This window comes from Urocitellus parryii, chromosome 8, assembly GCF_045843805.1.
Source record: "Urocitellus parryii isolate mUroPar1 chromosome 8, mUroPar1.hap1, whole genome shotgun sequence".
NCBI classification, from domain to species: Eukaryota; Metazoa; Chordata; class Mammalia; order Rodentia; family Sciuridae; genus Urocitellus; species Urocitellus parryii.
In genome coordinates, this window is record NC_135538.1 from 121,813,579 (window position 1) to 121,833,156 (window position 19,578).

Consider the following 19,578-nt stretch of genomic DNA (forward strand, 5'->3'; position numbering starts at 1 on the left):
CAAAAAATTTTAATTTATTTTTTGGAACTGGAGATTGAATCCAGGGTGCTTTTTTTATTTTTATTTTTTATTTTGAGACAGGGTCTCACTGAGTTGTTTAGGGCATTTTTAATTTGCTGAGGCTGGTCTTAAACTTGCAATCTTCCTGCCTCAGCCTCCCAAGTTGCTGGGATCAAGGGTTGCACCACCATGCCCAGACTGGTTTTTAAACTACTACTCATCTTATATACTGAACATAGCCATTGTGTGTGTGGCACACAGTAGGACCTAAATACTGGTCCTACTGTTCCATATCCCTGAGGCTTACAGGATTCCATATAATACCTACTGTCTCTAGAGGCATTTAACATTCAGGTAGTCAGGCACCTTGGAACACGCCTGTAAATCCCAGTGACTTGGGAGGCTTAGGCAGGATGATTGCAAATTCAAAACCAGCCTTGGCAACTCAGCAAGGACCTGAGCAATTTAGTGAGACCCTGTCTATATAAAATATAAAAAGGGCTGGGGATGTGACTCAGCTGAGTTAAACTGAGTCCAATCCCTGATACCAAAAAAAAGGGGGGGGGGGTTGTACTTCTTTCTAATTGGTCAATTTAAACTTCTAGAGAATAGGGATAGGAATCTTTTCTTACACTTTCAATGAATCCCATACTTTAGCACATTGCTCTATATAATATCTATTTGTCTCAATCCTAGTAGGAAATCGATGGTACAATTTATTAGAAAATTTGGGGGAAGTGTTTATAATTCAAAGAAGTAAATAGGGTTTAGGGAAATCTTAAACAATATTGCAGTGTCCACAGCTCTGCTATAGCCTGAACTCAAAAGATGAGAGCAGTTATGTGAGAGGAAGGACTTCCTGAATAAATATTGTGACTTTCATTGGTGTAGTCCAATTCAGGACCACTTTCCTATGCAGAAAGCAGGGTGGAGAGTGAGTCTGTTTGGTGCAATATATATGATGGCATCGATGCAGAGGAATATGGGAATACTGATCTCTTGAGAGGGAAGGAGGAATGCAGAGCCTGTGGGAGGTTCCTTAGTGCTCTAGCAGTTTTCACATCCCTTTACCCACAAGATTAACAGCTTTCTTTAACTCTCATCTTGTGCAATAAAAGTTGAGGGAGTGAGTTTGTTGGTTTATTCGTTCACTTGTTTTTGAGACAGGGTCTCTTGCTAAGTTGCTTAGGGCCTTGTTAAATTGCGGAGGCTGGCCTCCAATTTGGGAGCTGTCACAGCCTCCCAAATCACTGGGATTACAGGCATTGGCCACCTCACCCTGCATAGGGAGTAAGCTTAATGATAACTAAGGTCCATATATGTACATAGTTACTTACTATATGATCTTTAATTCTGATGAACTTTACTTTATATATATCACTTTATTTATGTTTATGTGGTGCTGAGGATCAAACCCAGTGCCTCAGAAGTGCTAGGCAAGTGCTCTAACACTGAGCTACAACCACAACCCCTGATGAAGTTTACTTGTAATTTGCTTTTTAGATATTAATATTAATCTGTAGGTAATTATAAGCAGTCTATAGGAAATGTTAAAAGACCTTAGTGGAGTCAAACTAATGAAGTTGCAGAATAAAGTCAGTGTCAATTATTACAAGCTTGTATAAAATTACTTAGTTTACAACTGTAATAAATTAATAGTTTTGCACCACAAATATTTTAACAGTTTTACTACCATGGTTACAATCTTTGCCACTTATTAGAGGCTGATAATGTAGCTTAGAGATTGAGCTTTTGCCCTTCTTGTGGGAGCCAGAGTTCATCCCCAGCATCGCAAAATAAATAATTAGTAACAAAATAGCCAGGCGCGGTGGTGCACCGTAATCTCAGCAGCTTGAGAGACTGAGGCAGGATGATCGCGAGTTCAAAAACAGCCTCAGCAAAAGCAAGGTGTTAAGCAACACCGTGAGGCCATGTCTCTAAATAAAATATAAAATAGGGCTGAGGATGTGGCTCAGTGGTTGTGTGCCCCTGAGTTCAATCCCCAGTATCAAAAAACAAACTGCCAGGTGTTGTGGTGCAGGCCTGTCTGTAATCCCAGCAGTTTGGGAGACTGAGGCAGAAGAATTGAAAATTCAAAGTAAGCCTCAGCAGTTTAGCAAAATCCTAAGCAACTTGGCAAGGCCCCGTCTCAAAAAAAAAAAAAATGGGTTAGGGATGTAGCTCAGTGTTGATGCGCCCCTGGGTTCAATCCCTAGTACCCCAAACAAACCAATCTTACAAGATGTAATAGGTGATTCAGAGCTTGAGGTTTTCACCCTGGGTCAAAATCCGTTCTCTCGCCGTTCATTATTGAAGTCTCAACTGAGGATTTGTAATGTTATCCCCCATTGTTTTCCAGTCACGGCTAAAGAGTTTTTTTGTTTATGCTGAACTGGGGATAGAACCCAGGGCGCTATACCACTGAGCTATATCCTGTCTCACTAAAGTGCCATGGCTGGCCTCGAATTTGCGATCCTCTAGCCTCAACCTCTCATGTCGCGGGAATTACAGGACAAGCCACCGCGCCCAGCCGAAAAGGGGGCTCCTAAAGTTCTGTTTCCACAACTGCCAGAGAGGAACTGTCTTCATTTTTTTCGATGGGAAAACTAGCCCAACTGGGAGTCAATCCATGTGAGTGGCTGCAGAACTGCTGTCCTTACCACTTCCCTGGGGGTTCTAACATTCCCTTCTGTGACGCGGACATCGCAAGCTCGGGAAACAAACCCCAGCTTCTGCACTGCCTTCGGGCGGGGAAAGCCGCGCGCGTGGGCGAGCCGGAAACCCGGTGTCTGCGTGCAGGAGCCCCGCCCTCCTAGGCGTGTCCCCGGGCGGGGGGCGGGGCCTGCTGCCGCGGGAATCCCAAACCCGCCCCTTTCCCCACCCCTCCATTTCTCGCCATGGCCCCTGCACTACTGCTGGTGCCAGCTGCCCTTGCTTCTTTCATCCTGGCCTTTGGCACTGGAGTGGAGTTCGTGCGTTTTACCTCCCTTCGACCACTTCTCGGAGGGATCCCGGATTCCGGTAGTCCGGGTGAGCGGGAGGAATCGAGTACTAGCTTTGAAACAGGGAGGTGGAGCCGGAGAAGAGGGTGCGAGGGCGGAGCTTGGAGACAAATGACAGTGGAAGTCTGAGCGAGGGAACTGGAATCGCGAAAGCTGCTCAAAAGCTGCAGGGTAGAGGGACCATAGGAACGGTTTGGCGAACCGCGAGACTAAAGACTGAGCGGGAGGGAAAGGGCTGTAGACAATATTCTAAGAAAAGTATTTTGTAGAGAAAACTGCGGAGAGAGAAGTGTTACAAAGGGGCGATCCAGAGAATCCTCTCCAGCCATGCTTTTAGTGACAATCCAACATGCATTTTTCTATGAATTCTCTTTCCCAGGTCTGACGGAGGCCTAGGGAAGAGGGGGAAATACAAGGGATGGGGCCAGCCTAGATGGAAAACACTAACGCTTTGAAACCATTAAGGGACATGGTCTGGGACCCCAAAGGGAAATGAGGGTAAGGGGAGATTTTCTATTTATCTTCTTGATGTTTTGTCCCTTTCTCCCTCAACTCCTCCAGATGCCCGCCAGGGATGGCTGGCTGCCCTGAAGGACCGCAGTGTACTTGCCTCCCTGGCTTGGGATCTGGGGCTCCTGCTACTCTTTATTGGGCAGCACAGCCTCATGGCGACTGAGACAGTGAAGGCATGGACATCCCAGTACTTTGGGGTCCTTCAGAGGTCACTGTATGTGGCATGCACTGCTCTGGCCTTGCAGGTATGAGGACATGGCAGCTGAGTCCCCAAGGGAGACAATCTATGGGAGGCACCCCCTAGACTGGAGGGGCAAACTATGATTTTTGAGAAGAGAACTGAGGATACTAATCTTAGCTTCTATTCCTTCATGGCACATATCCTACTTTTTATCAAGAAGGGTGTACTTGTCATTCCCTAAGCACAAGATGTGCATTCTCACCTTTGCAACTTTGTTCACATTATCCTGCTTGAAATCCCCTCCTTAATTCCTTTTCAGTCCTCCATTTCTTTCAAACCACCTCCCTAGGTTTCAAGAGAAAGCTTGCTTTTCATTTAGCAGTTACCTATCTTCTCTTTGGGTGCCTAGTACTATCAGGCACCTATCAGGTCATCCCCATCCATTCTGTAAATCCCTATCCATTCTGTAAATCCTCAGTGTGGATACAGGTCATCCTCACTTTCATGGGAGCTTACTCAGCACCCTCATAAGTGGGAAAGGGGAACAGGCTCTGGGTCTGGGTTTCTTAAAAGTAGGCAGGTTGGCTGCTGGGATACTTAGTTCCTCATCCTTCTCCAGTTGGTGATGCGGTACTGGGAACCTGTACCCAGAGGCCCAGTGTTGTGGGAGGCTCGGGCAGAGCCATGGGCCACCTGGGTGCCCCTCCTCTGCTTTGTGCTCCACGTCATTTCCTGGCTCCTCATCTTCAGCATTCTTCTCGTCTTTGACTACGCTGAGCTCATGGGCCTCAAACAGGTGAGGCTTCCAAATCCCTACCTAAGACCTCTGACCCCATTTAGAATTCTTTCCAAAGATTTTCCTCTTCGGGCAGGGGATGTGGCTCAAGCGGTAGCGAGCTTGCCTGGCATGCGTGCGGCCCAGGTTCGATCCTCAGCACCACATACAAGGAATTCTCTCTCTCTCTCTCTCTCTCTCTCTCTCTCTCTCTCTCTCTCTCTAAAAAAAAAGATTTTCCTCTTCTACCTGCCTGCCCCCCTGCTATTCTACTTTCTCCCTTGCTTTTTATTCTCTCCTCTCTCTCTTTCTTTCTTTTTTCTTTTTCTTTTTTCTTTTTTGTGGTGCGAGGGATCTTTTTTTTTTCTTTTCTTTTTGTGGTGCTGGGGATCAAACCCAGGGCCTTCCTTGTGCATGCAAGGCAAGCATTCTACCAGCTGAGCTATATCCCCAGTCCCTCTCTTCTTATAAGAGTGGCTCCTCGGGGCTGGGGATGTGGCTCAAGCGGTGGCGCGCTCGCCTGGCATGCGTGCGGCCCGGGTTCGATCCTCAGCACCATATACCAGCAGGGATGTTGTGTCCGCCGAGAACTAGAAAAAGAAATAAATATTAAAAATTCTCTCTCTCTCTCTCTCTCTCTCTCTCTCTCCCTCTATCCTCTCTCACTCTTTAAAAAAAAAAAAAAAAAAGAGTGGCTCCTCAAAGGCCAGCATCCATGGGTATCCTGGGTCTGGGGAAGTCACATGAAGCAGAGATCAGGGTCAGGGGGTGGAGCCTCAGAATGAGGTTCTTGGGCCTGATTTCCAGGAGGGTGGTGCCTGGAAGAAAGAGAAAGAAACAGCTAAATTGGAAAAAGGGTTTGACTCCATTTCTAAGCCATTCTCCTTCTCTTAGGTCTACTACCATGTGCTGGGCCTGGGTGAGCCTCTGGCACTGAAGTCTCCACGAGCTCTGAGGCTCTTTTCCCACCTGCGCCACCCAGTGTGTGTGGAGCTGCTGACTGTGCTGTGGGTGGTACCCACTCTGGGCACTGACCGCCTCCTCCTTGCTCTCCTTCTTACCCTCTATCTGGGCCTAGCTCATGGGCTTGACCAGCAAGACCTCCGCTACCTCCGGGCTCAGCTACAAAGAAAACTTCACCTGCTCTCCCGGCCCCAAGATGGGGAGACAGAATGAGGAGTTAACTCTGATTCCAAGCCCTGTACTTTCTCTACTCCTCAAATTCAAATCCTTAACATCCCAGGCCCTGGTTGCTTCAGACCTGAGGCTCGATGCCATGGACTGAAAGAGCTGTCCCTTCTACTGCTTGAGACTTCATTCCTCCAGTCCAGCTCCATACCCTAAATTCTGAGTTTTGGCCACTAGATTCCAAGGTCCAGTTCTCACCAGCCAGGAACAGAGGGTGTAGACTTCATTCCCCTCCTCACAGTTTAGGGCCTGACCTGCCTCCTCAACAAGGAAATGGGTCTGCCCTGACTGCTTCCCTGGCACTCTTATTCATCTCTGTGCCTCAGGGATCCCCTTCTCCATCTCTAGCTTCCACTCCTGGGCCAGAATCTGTCTGCAAGTTTGCCAGTAGTGGCCAGCGGGTCTAGACTCCAGTCATGCTCTCCACTCCTACCCTAGTCTCTCCACCTCCCAAGGCTCGGCCCCAGGGCTGAATCCCACTACCCCCCTCTCCCCTGCAACCGCCTCGGCAACCTAGTGGAGCGGATTCTCCTGCTCTTAACTTGGGTGACTTGGGGTTCCCTGCTCTCCGGAGTAACACTTGCTGCAGGAAAATAAAAGCCTCGTTTTTCTACATGTGGTATTCTTTACTCTGCGATGTCTCAATATACAGGGCTGAGTTTGGGAAGGCTAGCCAGAGCCTGGGAGCACCAAGCTCGAGTTTGGGAGCCACCTCATCCACTGGCTACCCTCTGGGCTGCAGCCAAGCTCCATGGGCTCACCCCCACCTCCAAGCTGCCCAGTCCTGCTTCTTCCAAATTCCCCAGTTTTCCCTCTGCAGAACCGGAGACGCAAAGGAGACAGGGTGAAACTAAAAACGGAGGGGACCGCAGCTCTGGAAGGGATGAGAGCTTCCAAAGCCATTTGCTTCTGAGCACTGCTCCTGCAGCCTCCTTCCCTACAGACCTCCTCTTGTCTGGAGACGGCCCTCAACCCACAGCAACAAAGGCTGGCCCGGGAAGGCAAAAGCGTGGGGAGGAGCGGCCAGAGATGGGAAGGGCGGGCCCCGTTCGCAGCAGCTGGCGCTTCCTCCAGAGTCCCTAGAGGGGCCTGACTCACGGGCCGCCGCCCTGGGTTGGGGAGCTGGGTGGGGGCGGGGGTCTGGACACCAAGGTTCTCCGGAACTACAGGGCGGGAAGCTGTTGAGGGGCCCTGGGGTCTGAGAACCAAGAACCCGTGATTGCCACAGAAACAGGGGAGTCCCAGGGCAGAGTCCCACGCGCGGTGGATGGAAGTGAGGCCCCGCCCCCTCCTCGGGCTCCGCCCTGCGCCCCCTTTCCTCTCGGCATTGTCCTTAGACAAAGCTGTCGCCGCCCCCCGCCCGGCCCCCTGGTCTCTGTCTCTGTCCCTCCTCCTCTTTGCCTCCTCCTCTCCCTCCCTTCACCCCTCCCTCTAGTCTCCGGATCTCCCTCGCTACCTCTCTCCTCCTCTTCCTCTCTCCTCTCTCCGGACGCCTGGCTCCTCGCATCCCCTCCCCCGGGAACGTGTGAGTTGACTGAGGGACTGACTTGAGGACAGGGTGTCTTCTTGCTCCCGTCCCCGCTCCCGTCCGAGTCCCGGACCTTGGGCTGTCTTCTCTTTGTGCCGAGATTGTCTGCTGACCGCGCCGGGTGGGGATGGCTTGCTATGTCAGGGTTCCATGAGAGCAGGGAGCCAGCCACGGACTTGCAGGCTCAGGACCGAAGAGGCGTGGATCCGGTCTTCAGCATGCCTGAGTCCCGGGGCTCAGCCGGTGGGGGAGGCTGACGGTAGTGATCGGACTGGATGGGGGTGGACGCCAGGGTTCTGGGAACGTGATGGCAACGCAGTCGCCCGTGTTCCAAAAGTCCCCCAGGGAGGGTATTTCCCCTGACCCGCCTTGGGGGCGGAGTGCACGGCGGAGGGGTGGGGGCTGGAGGGCCCGAGAGGCGGGGCCCGAACCTAGCCGCGAAAGGAGCCGGGATCTTTGGGGCCCGCGCTGAGACCCGCTGCCTGCTGCCGCGGCGCTCCCTTAACCATTGCCCCTGAATTCCCCTTCTCCCCTAAACCTTTTCACTCTCCACTTTTCCTTACCTTCCCGAATCCCCTCAGATCCCGTCTATCCCTCTCTGGCGGGATTCCCCGTCTTTCCTTCCCATTCTCACCTCCCGCCAGTGTCGTTGAGGCAGCCTCTCCTGTACCCGGTCCCCTCTAAACCCCAGCCATTCTTTTCTCTCATCTCTTTCACCCCAGCTCTCTTTTAGCCCTTTTCTCTCCTTACATTATTGAAACTGTCTTTAATACTCATTAACCCTTTACTATCCAATCTGGCTCCTGCCTTTAAATTTTGACTTCCTTTCACATCACCTCCCCTCAACTTGGTTGAACAGCTTCTCGTCCCCACTTTTCTGCCCTCCTTCTTATCCCTTTCCCTCTGACCTCATCCCCAGCTCCTCTACCCTTCTCTGTATCCCACCTCAATCCTTCATTTCCTCCCCGCAACCCAGTCTCACCCCTTGGGCCTCTCTGAAGCCTCTCTTCCTGTTGTCTGCCCCCAGCGTTCCCTACGTTCCCTACCCTCACCTCCCGGAGACCATGGCCACTATCCCAGACTGGAAGCTACAGCTGCTAGCCCGGCGTCGGCAGGAGGAGGCAGCAGTTCGTGGCCGGGAGAAGGCAGAGCTGGATCGCCTGTCCCAGATGCCAGCCTGGAAACGGGGACTTCTGGAGCGCCGCCGGGCCAAGCTTAGCCTGTCTCCTGGGGAGCCTAGCCCTATGTCTGGGACTTCAGAGGCTGGACCTCCAGACCCAGACGAGTCCGCTGTTCTTCTGGAGGCCATTGGGCCAGTGCACCAGAACCGATTCATTCGGCAGGAGCGGCAACAGCAGCAGCAGCAGCAGCAGCAGCAGCAGCAGCAGCGGAATGAAGAGCTGCTGGCTGAGAGAAAGGCTGGGTCTCTGGAGGCCCGAGATCGGAGACCCAGCCCTGGGAATTCAAGGGATCAGAGCCCCAAGGGAAGAGAGTCAAGAGAAGAGAGGCTAAGTCCCAGGGAAGTCAGAGAGAGGAGGCTCGGGATAGGAGGAGCCCAAGAGTCAAGTCCCAGGCCTTTGGAGACTAGAGACTGGAGGCAAAGCCCAGGAGAGGTGGTAGACAGAAGCTCAAGGCTGTCAGAAGCACGAAAATGGAAGCTAAGTCCTGGAGAAACTCCAGAACGGAGTACAAGGCTAGCAGAGCCTGGAGAACAAAGTCCCAGGAGAAAAGAGGTGATGGAAAGTAGACTGAGCCCAGGGGAGTCTGGCAACCAGAAGTTGGGCCTGACAGAGGCCCATAAATGGAGGCCTGACTCCAGAGAGTCTCAGGAACAGAATTTAGCACAACTGGAGGCATTCGAGTGGAGACTGAGCTCAGAAGACAGAAAAGACTGTTTGGATCAATGTAAGAGAAAAGAAGAGAGGACAATTCAAGGGATGACCCCAGAAGAGATTACAGAGTTATCAGAGACCCTAACAAGGGAGGCTCATGACAACATCTCCAGAAGAGTGGAGACAGCAGAACAGAGGCCCAGCCCTGTGGAGGATGGTGAGAGGGGTTTGAAGACAACTGAAGGGTGGAAATGGACCCTGAACTCTGGGAAGTCTCGAGAGTGGACACCCACATATATAGAGACTCAAACTCAGAAATCAGAATCTCCAGAGTCTGTTGAAAGGCATCTGGGGCCTCCTAGTATAGAGGCAGGAGAAGGGGAGGCTGAGAAGGAGGAGTCGGGGGCTCAGAGCAGGCCTCTGAGAGCCCTGCAGAACCACTGTTCTGTCCCCTCCCCCCTCCCACCAGAGGACGCTGGGACCGGAGGAGGCTCTAGACAGCAGGAAGAGGAAGCAGTGGAACTCAGGCCCCCACCATCAGCCCCTCTGTCTCCCCCACCCCTAGCCCCAAGTGCTCCCCAGCCTCCTGGGGATCCCCTCATGAGCCGTCTGTTTTATGGGGTGAAGGCAGGGCCAGGGGTGGGGGCCCCCCGCCGCAGTGGACACACCTTCACAGTCAACCCCAGGCGCTCTATGCCCACTGCAAGCCCAGCCACTCCAGCTGCCCCAGCCACAGGTGATGCTGCAGTTCCTGGGGCTGGGAAGAAGCGGTACCCGACTGCTGAGGAGATCTTGGTTCTTGGGGGCTACCTTCGTCTCAGCCGCAGCTGCCTTGTCAAGGGGTCCCCTGAAAGACATCACAAACAGGTAGGGGAGCAGCCAAGCCAGACTTCTTAGAAATCCACTTGCCAATTCTCTCTGGACTCTGATCTTTCTTGCTTTTTTATACCCTGTATTCTTGTCTTCCTCTATTCTTGTTAATTCCTGCCACCTCCCTTCCTCCCTCTGCACACACACCCTTCCTCTGGTAGCCCTCCTTTGCCATTCATTTTGGAGCCCCAAGAGCCTGCCCAGCAATCAACCACTGTTCCCCGGGTGTGTCATTTTCAGGGTGTGCCCAGGCTGCTCATTCTCCCTACCCTCAGGCTCTGGGTTGTGTCCCCACCACCACCATACACCTTTCTTTCCTTTCCTCTGAGTTTGTGACCCACCCAGGCCCATGTGGTGGGAAAAGAGGGCAGTTTGCCAGGGTGAAAGCTCAGCTTTGGAGAGGAGAGAATGTAGAGGCAGCAGGCTTGGGAGGTGGAAGATAGGGGTCTGGGCTCTACAGAGAAAAGGCAGGAAGCATTGAGTGGGGGGAAGGTCTCACAGCCCTAGGAAGAGGAAAGCAGAGCTGAGTGGGGACATCCTAGGATAGAGGAGGAGGGATGATGGGAAGGGCTGGCTAAAAAGCAGAGAGAAGGCTTTTGAACCCCAAGTCTGCCCCATGGGAAAGGCACACACAGAGGCCATTTGAACAGGGTGACCTCGGGGTTGCATACCCCCAGCTGGGCCACTGCTTCAGACAGTGCTCCCTTCTCTCTTGGGACAAGAAAAGCCTTCTCCTCTTCCCAAATGCCCCCACCCCCCACTCCTCTGTCCTTCCTCCCTGGGCTTTCCCTCCCTCCCAGAACTGGCTCAGCCATGGTTTTCCCCTTTCTTCCTGACACCCTGCCCTCTCCCTCCCCTTGGGGTAGAAAAAGAGAGAAGTGCTTTCAAGGCCCCGAGCTTGGACTGGCTGGGGTACAGTGGGAGTTGAGGACAGGGCGGGGACTGAGGCTAATAGATCAGAGGTTAGACTTGAACAAGGACATGCAGGGAAATGTGAGCAGCCAGGCTGACTTCTGGTCCTGGCTCAACTCCATCCCTGTACACATCAATTAGTTTATAGCTTGAAAATCTCTAGGAGGTCTCAATCAGAGGTCTCAGAGCTAAAAGTCTATCCTTCTAACATGAATCTCCCCAGAGTTTGGGAAAACTCATCTCATCCTTATCCCATGTGTTAACACCTTTTTTTTTTTTTTTTAATCCTTAATGTCAGTGAGAAACCACGAGGACTAAAGATCTAGGTGAAGCTCTAGGGGGAGGCACTGGATCCGAGTTCATCTTCACAGAAACTGAAACTCCCATCCCTGAGCCCTGGTACCTGGGAATCTACCTGAGACCTCTGACACTCTTCAGTGATGAGCAGATACAAAGGAGGGAGGACAGGAAATTCTCCTAGGCTGAGGTGTTCAGAAAAGTCACTTCCTACTGAGGTTGGCTAGTGCTTCCAGGAGGAGGCTTGTGCCTTTGGGGAATGAACAGAGGGAGGCATGAAGCTTTGGACCCTGAAGCTCAGGGACTATCTGAAGAGAACCAGGAACCCAGTGCAGAGCAGGACCAGTGATGGTGACCATACCTAGGTCAGGGAGTAGGGGGCCGGAAGTAGATCGCCCAAACAGGAAGCCTGGGGTGGGGGCCGGAAGGCTGGTGGGGCTGAGTGGGGAACTCTAGGCCATGGGCCTGCCAGAACTGTGCTCAGGATGTGGTGAGAGAATAAGGAAGCAGTCCAGCCGTGTTTCGTTGGGGGTGGGGAAGAAGCAGCAGAGTTCCCTACACCCAGTCACCTCACCCTCTGTCCTCTTTCAGACCTTCTCCCCTCTCTCAGGGCCCTGCTTCTCAAGGACTGGTGTGCCCGTCCCTGCTCACTGTCCCAACCCACTGGCTCAGGGATAGGAGGACCCATCCCCACCCCCACTTTCCCTAAATAACTCATGTTTGCTGGCAACTTCCATCAAACATCTCTGCCATCAGGAGAGAAATCCCAGCCCTGCTGCTGAGCCCAAGGGATGGGCTGTGACTGGTCCCCTTTCCCAGAGGCCCCTCTGGCTGAGAGACCTGCCCCTCCCTCCCTGCCCCCCTTGTGACCTTATATAGCTGATGGGAGAGGAGTGAATGAGTCACCTCCCACCCTGTCCGTCCCCCCCCCCCCTTGCAGGCTGTGCATTCCTGAGAAGCCCTGTCAGAAGATTGGTAGTGGTGGTGGTGGGGGCGGTTAGAAGCAAGGCAGGAGGGGACAAACAAGCTGAGCAAATCAAATGAATCCTCTTGCAGAGTGGATAATAAACTACAGAGATTGTTATCCTAAAATGGAAAATGGGTTCCCAGAAATTTTGATAACAGTAACAAAATCTGAAAGGATCCCTTTTGAGTAGTTTGGATGTAAGCAGTCTGGCTGCTGTCACTTGATTCTACCAGCATTTCCATAGATGTGGACTGGGGGTCAAGTGTGTACAGATGGACTATCCCCAATGTTGTCCACCCCATAGTTTGGTCTGTTGGAGCCTCATCTGAGGTCTGAACAAACCCTTTTGCATTGAAATAATTTCCAAGTTGCTTTCAACATCAAACACAAGTATAATAAATAAGTACAGCCGTCCCTCTGTCTCTAAGGGTTCCACATCCCTGGGTTCAACCAAGTGTGGATCAGAAATATTCAGAAAATGGGTTGGGGTTGTGGCTCAGTGGTAGTGTGCTCGCCTAGCATGCATGAGGCACTGGTTCAACCCTTAGCACCACATAAGCATAAAGACAATTGGGCTGGGGTTGTGGCTCAGCGGCACAGCGTGCAAGACCCTGGGTTTGATCCTCAGCACCACATAAAAATAAATAAGTGAAGTAAAGGTATTGTGTCCAACTACAACTAAAAAATTAAAAAAAAAAGAATAAAGACAATAAAATCCATCCAACAACTAAAAAAAATATTTTAAAAAAAGAAATATTCAGAAAAAAATTACATCTGTACTAAGCATGTAGGGACTTTTTTTTTCTTGTCATTATTCCCTAGAAAATGTAACAACTATTTACAGAGTATTTACATTGTATCAGGTGTTAAAAGTTATCTAGAAGCCAGGTGCGCAGGCGCATGCCTGCCTGTAATCCCAGGGGCTCCAGGGCTGAGGCAGGAGGATCACAAGTTCAAAGTCAGCCTCAGCAAGTTAGTGAGGCCCTAAGCCACTTAGTGAGACCCTATCTCTAAAAAAAATTTTAAAAAGGGGATGTGGCTCAGTGATTAAGTGCCCCTGGGTTCTATCCCTGGTGTTGCCTCCCCCCCAAAATAAGTTATCTAGAGATTATTTAAAATATGCAGAATTTATGTAGGTTACATGAAGTATTACACCATTTATATGAGGGACTTGAGTGAGTATTTTGGTATCCAAACAAAGGGGTCCTTCACAGATATGTAGGATGACTATATATCCTCTAGTAAGTTAGAAGCAAGTAGGTGATTATGGAAAAAAATCAGAACTGGGTAATTATAACTTGGAGGGTCAGGAAATGGGGGGAGTGGATGTAGCAGTTTCAGAATAGGGTGAGAGGAAGGGAGAGAGTCTTGAGGGGGGAGAGTGTTCCCTCAGTACAAAGGGCATGAGGTCAGAATGTACCTCTTGGTACATTGGTGGACTTGGAAGAAACCAGGCCACTGTGACTAGAGTTGGGGAGAATGTCAGGGAGGGGGACTGGCACATTGATATTGATTAGACTCTAGCTTTTTTTTTTTTTTTTTTAAAGTACTGGGGATTGAACCCAGGGACACTCAATTACTAAACTGTATCCCCATCACTTTTAATTCTTTGTTAGTGAGACCCTATCTCACTAAGTTGCTCAGGTTGGCCTCAAAGGCCTCCTGCCTCAGCCTCCCAAGTGGCTGGGGTGGCTCTAGTTCTGCGTCAAGTGAAAAGGGGAGCCATTGCAGGGTTTGAAGCAAAGGAGCGACACATACAATCCCTAAGTTTTAGCTTCCCATAGGGACCCATGTATCACATCCCATACAACCTTAGCAACCTCAGCAACCTCTTCCCCAGCCACCCTTCTCACATCACAGCTCACATAGAGACTCGGGGATGCAGGGCCCCAGCCCTAAGTCTTCCCAAACAGATGCCAGGGACAGCCTGAGTAGTCATCTAGACCTTTCCAAGTAGTTCACATGGAATCCTCCTGTTTGTCTCCCTAATCCCTTTGGCTCCCAGAGTTAATCCTACCATCCCCTTCCCGTTGAGCTTCTTAAGAGGGCAAAGGGGATGGGTAGAAAAGCAGTAAGAACAGCTGGGCTCACCTGCAGTTGGGATGGCCTGTTTATGAAGGGCTTTCTATCCCCTTTATGGTCTTTTGCCTCTGTCTCTGCCCATCCCTCTGGTGCTCTCTGCACCCCTACCTCTCTGCCCTTATCACTTCTCCCAGTTGCACCTTTCAGGGATTCAGGGGCTCATCTTCTCCCCTTTGTGTTGAGGAAACTCTTGGCTGTTGGTCTCCTGTCCCTTCCCAGGCCTAGGCCCCCTGCAGTGGGTCTACTCCAGCTATAGGAGAGGAGTGGGAAGGGGAAGGTGTTCAGGGTTTTCCCAGGGTATAGCAAATGTTAAGGGTATGGAACTCAAGGTAACTGTCCTTGATTTTACCTGGGACTCCATCCCCAGCCAGCTTTTTCCTGTCTAGCCAGCTCAAATGTCATCTCCTTTGGGAAGCCTACCTGATTGCCCCAGTCAGACCAAAGGCTCAGTTCTGATCAGAGGGATTTAATTTAATCTTTTATTTCAATTTCTTTTTACACCTCTGCCTCCCATTGAACAGTACTGGGTTCAATCTGCAGTACTAAGGGCAGGGGACTTTAGTCCTGTGTTATTCATTTCTGCCTCTCAGGCACGTGCCAAAGCACAGGCCAAAAGTTTGACCTTTTTGAATTATGTGATTAAAGAGGGGAAGGATTGGGGAGCTGTAAGAAAACTGAATCCCAGAATGGTCAGGGAGAAAGTCAATGGAGTACCTCATTCCAGCCCTCACTCTCCTTCCACCTCCTCCTGTGGGCTTCCCTGGGCTGTGGATTCTGAGCCTGCCTCCTTCCCCTTTCCATCCCACCTGCAGCTTAAGATCTCCTTCAGCGAGACAGCCCTGGAGACTACATATCAATACCCCTCTGAGAGTTCGGTACTGGAGGAGCTAGGCCCGGAGCCCGAGGTCCCCAGTGCTTCCAGTCCTCCAATGGCCCAGCCAGACGACGAGGAGGACGAGGAGGAGCTGCTGCTGCAGCCTGAGCTCCAGGGCGGGCTGCGCACCAAGGCCCTGATCGTGGGTAAGCGGAGGAGGCGCGGCCGACCCCGGGGCGCCCCCTTGTGTTGGAGCGGACACCGCGGTCCAGGAGGGAATGGGAGGGTTGGAAGTTGCTCCGTTGGGCCAGTAGCCCAATGCGTTTGTTTTCTTGTTACAGTACTGGGGATCGAACTCAAGGCCTGGGCAAGCGTTGTACCACTGAGCTACATGACCAGCACCCCCACACACACCGCCCCAACGCTGTCCTTTAACAGATGGGAAAATTGAAGTCCTGGGAAGTGAAGCGCACATTGACTCTAGATATTTCAAAACTGGGGCTCCTTCTGAGCTCTTCAGTCTGGGTAAAAACAAGGATTGGGTCAGAGAGGCTGAGTTTGAATTTCAGCCTGTTCTCTTCCTTGTGATCTGAACTCAGAGAAACTCTCTGACCTCTGGCCTCAGTTTATCATTTATGAAATGAAGTTAATAATAACCACCTCCTCTGGGCTGGGGATGTGGCTCAAGTGGTAGCGCCTTGCCTGGCATGCGTGTAGCCCGGGTTCGATCCTCAGCACCACATACAAACAAAGATGTTGTGTCTGCCGAAAACTAAAAAATAAATATTAAAATTCCTCTCTCTCTCTCTCTCTCTCTCTCTCTCTCTCTCTCTCTCTCTTAAAAAAAAAAAATAATAACCACTTCCTGGGGCTGAGAGTGTAGCTCAGTGGTAGAATACTTGCCTAGCACATTGGAGGGCTGGAGTTCAATCCCCAGTACTGCAAAAATAACAACAATAAGTACCCTCTGCAATTTGAAAGAACTGAATAATTTTTGAAGCACCTAGGCCAGTAGTTATATATTAAATTATTTATTCTGGGATTATTGTGAGTTTAGACAAGGTAAAGAAAGAATGCCTAGCTGGGCGCAGTGGCACAGGCCTGTAATCCCAGCAGCTCTGGAAGCTGAGACAGGAAAATCATAAGTTCAAAGCCAGCCTCAGCAAATTAGTGAGGCCCTAAGCAACTCAACAAGACCCTTTCTCTAAATAAAATATAAAAAAATGGACTGTGGCTGTGGCTCAGTGGTAGAGCACTTGCCTAGCATATGTGGGGTTCTTTTTTTTTTTTTTTTTTTTTTGTCTTTTTTGGAACTGGGGGTCGAACCCAGGGCTTTGCGAATGCAAGGCAGACGCTTTGCCACTGAGCTACATCCCAGCCCATTGCCTAGCATATGTGAGGCATTGAATTTGATCCTTGGCACCACATAAAAAATAAATAGATACAAAATAAAAATTTTTTAAAAATGTGTATATATATGTATATATATATATATATATATATATATAGGAACTGGGGATGTGGCTTAGTGGTTAAGTGTCCCTGGATTCAATCCCCAGCATCCTCCTTCCCCGTCCCACACACAAAAAAGACCTAACATAGCCAGGTGTGGTGTCAACATGCTTGTAATCCCATCTATTCTGGAGGCTGAGGCAGGAGAATCCCAAATTCAAGGCTACTCTGGGAAACTTAGTGAGACAGTGTCTCAAAATAAAAAATAAGTGCTGGGGATATAGCTCAGTTGATAGAGTGCTTGCCTCATATGCATAAGGCCCTAGGTTCAATCCACAGCACCATCAAATAAAAAATAAAAGGGCTGGGGATATAGCACAGTACTGGGTTCAATCTGCAGTACTGAAAAGAGTGTAGGGGAATGCCTAGCACAGAATCCAAGCTAAGGGATGGTTTGTTACTGGTGGCAACAAGTACCCAAGACATGGAAGATACAGGACTTCCAACATGTGAGCTGCCCTTCAGTTGGGTAAGGGGTGGGGAGAACAGAGGCAGATGCCCTCATTCACAGAAGCCCTCATTCTCTATCCTTATTACCACCTCTCCCACAGATGAGTCCTGCCGGCGGTGACCATCTTTCAACTAGGGGACATACCTCCCTCCTTCCCAGAACTGAAGATCCTGGAGCCTAATGATTCAAAGCAGAGGACGCTGAAAATGAGCCTGGCAGGGACAGGCAACCAACATCTTCTGACTTGCTTTCCCCATCCTGTTTCTAGGGGCAAAGCCAAGTGCCCAATTTCCACCCTAACCCAGAATCCCTGATGTGCCCTAGTATGGGTGAGGTCAATGGGCTGGAGCATCTTAGGTGACCCAAGAGTAACCACCAGGTCCTGAGAGGAGCATAGAACTCCCTGGGGTGTGGAGATGGAGCAACTCTCATCTCCATGAGAGGATACAGTCTTCCCACAGCTTTCCTTGACTCTTAACAAACTGCAGAGAGTCTTCAGGATTTAAGAACTCATTTCCCTGGGAGACTAAACCCCACTGAATTCACAGGCACGTGTTCCCCCTTTGTTTGCAGCTACCTGCTTCTTCTCATGACCATATCCTAGTTTACAAATCCTACCAGCTCCAAGACCCACCTGGTAAAGTCCCAGGTTTACAAGCCACACCTACTTGCCATGTCCAGGTGGAGTTTTGTCCCCTGTCCCCGTCATTCCTTTCATGGGGAATGACCTGGGGGTGTGGCTTCTTCCACCTTTGCTCAGTATTACTGTGTTTCAGTTTCCCACAGGAGGGAAGACAAGGAATCTTAACTCTGTACCCTTTGAAAGATATTTAATTCTGTCCCTTCTAATGATTCACAATTGATTTGAATTGCAGTGGTGTGGAGTGACTAAGGAGGCAACTCACTTCCCCTCTCCCATTGCTCCTTCAATTTTGTTGTGTTCATTTTTTAACTTTCTATAATAAAATGGAGCTTTCTCTGACTCTTCTGCTGCTTCTTTGGGGGAAAAAAAAAGTTAATGTAAGGGAAGATTTAGTGGATGTGGGAGGGGAAAATGAAGGGGGATGAACCAGGAACCTGGCATTGACATAGAAAGTAGTCTGGAAGTCAAACGCGGCTATATACACCTGTAATCCCAATGACTCTGGACGCTGAGGCAGGAGATTGCAAGTTGTAGGCCAGCCTCAGCTACTTAATGAGACATTGTCTCAAAAAAATTAAAAAAAAAAAAAAAGCACTGGGATGTATCCCAGTGGTAGAGTGCCTCTGAGTTCAATTCCTAGTCCAAACAGAAAAAAAGGGGGGGTGGGTGTCTCAGGAGCTGTATGCGGGTTTCACAGAGGACAAGCAGAAGTCATAGGTAAGGGCTGTTGAAAAAGCGTGGTGAAGACAGATTATGACATTTGAGTTCATTGCAATATCCCCATACCTGGAGCCTAGTAGACACTTTTAGAATAAATGACCAAATGAATGAATAGATGAAAAGAAACAATTGGAAGCAGAGGTTACTCTGAGTTGAAGTGTTCCAGTATTTCAAAGCTGGCTTCAATGCAAGCAGTCAGGTAGTCAAGTAGTCAGCAGCTTGTTTATGACACACAAGCTCTAGGGACAGTTACTCAAAGAGTTGGGACTATGAATAGTAAATCTCCCGAAACTTGCAAAATTTAGTGGATCCAGAAGTGCAGGGTCCTGGAAAAAGTTTTCTTCTGATAGACGATGGATTTTTTTATTCCTAAAGATTTAACAACCATCAGTAATTTATAGCTTTGCTGCCCAAATATAGTTGATTCTCCCATTTCAAAGAATTTCAATTTTTTACAAATGTGAATCATTTTATTTGACTCATCAGTTTTATATATATATGATGACATTTAAGTTCACTGCAGTATCCCCATACCTGGAGCCTAGTAGACACAAAGTTACTTTTAGAATAAATGACCAAATGAATGAATAGATGAAAAGAAACAATTGGAAGCAGAAGTTACTCTGAGTTGAAGTGTTAAATAAACACACACACACACACACACACATACACACACACACACACACACACACACACACACACACGCATATATGATGTTAATGGTTAATGGACCTTTATTTTTTATTTATTTAAAGGTGCTAAGAATTGAACCCAGTGCCTCATATAAGCTCTGCAAGCACTTTACCACTGAGCCACAACCCCAATTCCAGTTTTATTTTTATTTTTAGATGGTCTCACTAAGTTGCCCAGACTGGTCTCAAACTCCTGGGCTCAAATATTCCTCCTGCCTCAGCCTCAGGAGTAGCTGTTTCTGTGAGACTAGTCAGAGACCCTTTCTTTACCCAAACCCAAAATGTACTAGACAAATTGACCTTAAGCATATGTCAAAGTTCTTAAATTTACCAGCAAGGAAATAAGCAAGGTTTTAAGAGTGAGTAGAGAAGATGAGGGTGTAGAAAAAAAAAATAGTATTTAATTAGATAAAGATCCTAATCAGTTGTGACCCAGGAAAAGAGACACAGGAAGCTCTGAGACCCCAGAGGTGCCATAGTACATCTTAGAAATAGTAAATGATGTGTCCAAAAAAATAAAAAGTATGGATTCACCTGTGGCTTTTCACTAGAATAGTAATTTTTATTTCCTAACTATAGTGTCTGGCATATCCAATTAA

General features: G+C 49.4%; 2 protein-coding genes across 5 annotated transcripts; both read left to right on the top strand.

The window, feature by feature from the left end:
* The first annotated feature begins 2,897 nt into the window (after positions 1-2,897).
* Nrm (nurim) lies at positions 2,898-6,253 on the top strand. 3 transcript variants are annotated; one of them, XM_026414327.2, is made up of 4 exons: positions 2,898-3,030; positions 3,564-3,760; positions 4,316-4,492; positions 5,366-6,253. In XM_026414327.2, exons 1-4 carry the CDS (start codon positions 2,898-2,900, stop codon positions 5,645-5,647), a joined length of 789 nt encoding a protein of 262 aa, XP_026270112.1. In that variant the 3' UTR covers positions 5,648-6,253. The 3 variants fall into 3 exon arrangements, with proteins under 3 accessions (XP_026270112.1, XP_026270113.1, XP_026270114.1); XM_026414328.2 differs by having other exon boundaries at positions 2,898-3,021; XM_026414329.2 differs by lacking the exon at positions 4,316-4,492.
* An 803-nt stretch (positions 6,254-7,056) lies between these two features.
* Positions 7,057-17,865, top strand: Ppp1r18 (protein phosphatase 1 regulatory subunit 18). 2 transcript variants are annotated; one of them, XM_026414326.2, is made up of 4 exons: positions 7,057-7,184; positions 8,215-9,886; positions 14,960-15,167; positions 17,025-17,865. In XM_026414326.2, the coding sequence occupies exons 2-4, from the start codon at positions 8,252-8,254 to the stop codon at positions 17,042-17,044; spliced, it is 1,863 nt and encodes a 620-aa protein (XP_026270111.2). In that variant the 5' UTR covers positions 7,057-7,184; positions 8,215-8,251; the 3' UTR covers positions 17,045-17,865. The 2 variants fall into 2 exon arrangements, with proteins under 2 accessions (XP_026270111.2, XP_077658073.1); XM_077801947.1 differs by lacking the exon at positions 17,025-17,865 and adding an exon at positions 15,845-15,929.
* Positions 17,866-19,578: the final 1,713 nt, after the last annotated feature.

Bases quoted from the DNA above. Each gene is read 5' to 3' on its own strand.
- Nrm (XM_026414327.2), top strand. From the start codon at position 2,898: ATGGCCCCTGCACTACTGCTGGTGCCAGCTGCCCTTGCTTCTTTCATC. The intron at 3,031-3,563 runs GTGAGCGGGAGG...CAACTCCTCCAG, and splicing joins CCCGGATTCCGGTAGTCCGG to ATGCCCGCCAGGGATGGCTG. The intron at 4,493-5,365 runs GTGAGGCTTCCA...TCCTTCTCTTAG, and splicing joins AGCTCATGGGCCTCAAACAG to GTCTACTACCATGTGCTGGG.
- Ppp1r18 (XM_026414326.2), top strand. From the start codon at position 8,252: ATGGCCACTATCCCAGACTGGAAGCTACAGCTGCTAGCCCGGCGTCGG. The intron at 9,887-14,959 runs GTAGGGGAGCAG...TCCCACCTGCAG, and splicing joins CTGAAAGACATCACAAACAG to CTTAAGATCTCCTTCAGCGA. The intron at 15,168-17,024 runs GTAAGCGGAGGA...CCTCTCCCACAG, and splicing joins CACCAAGGCCCTGATCGTGG to ATGAGTCCTGCCGGCGGTGA.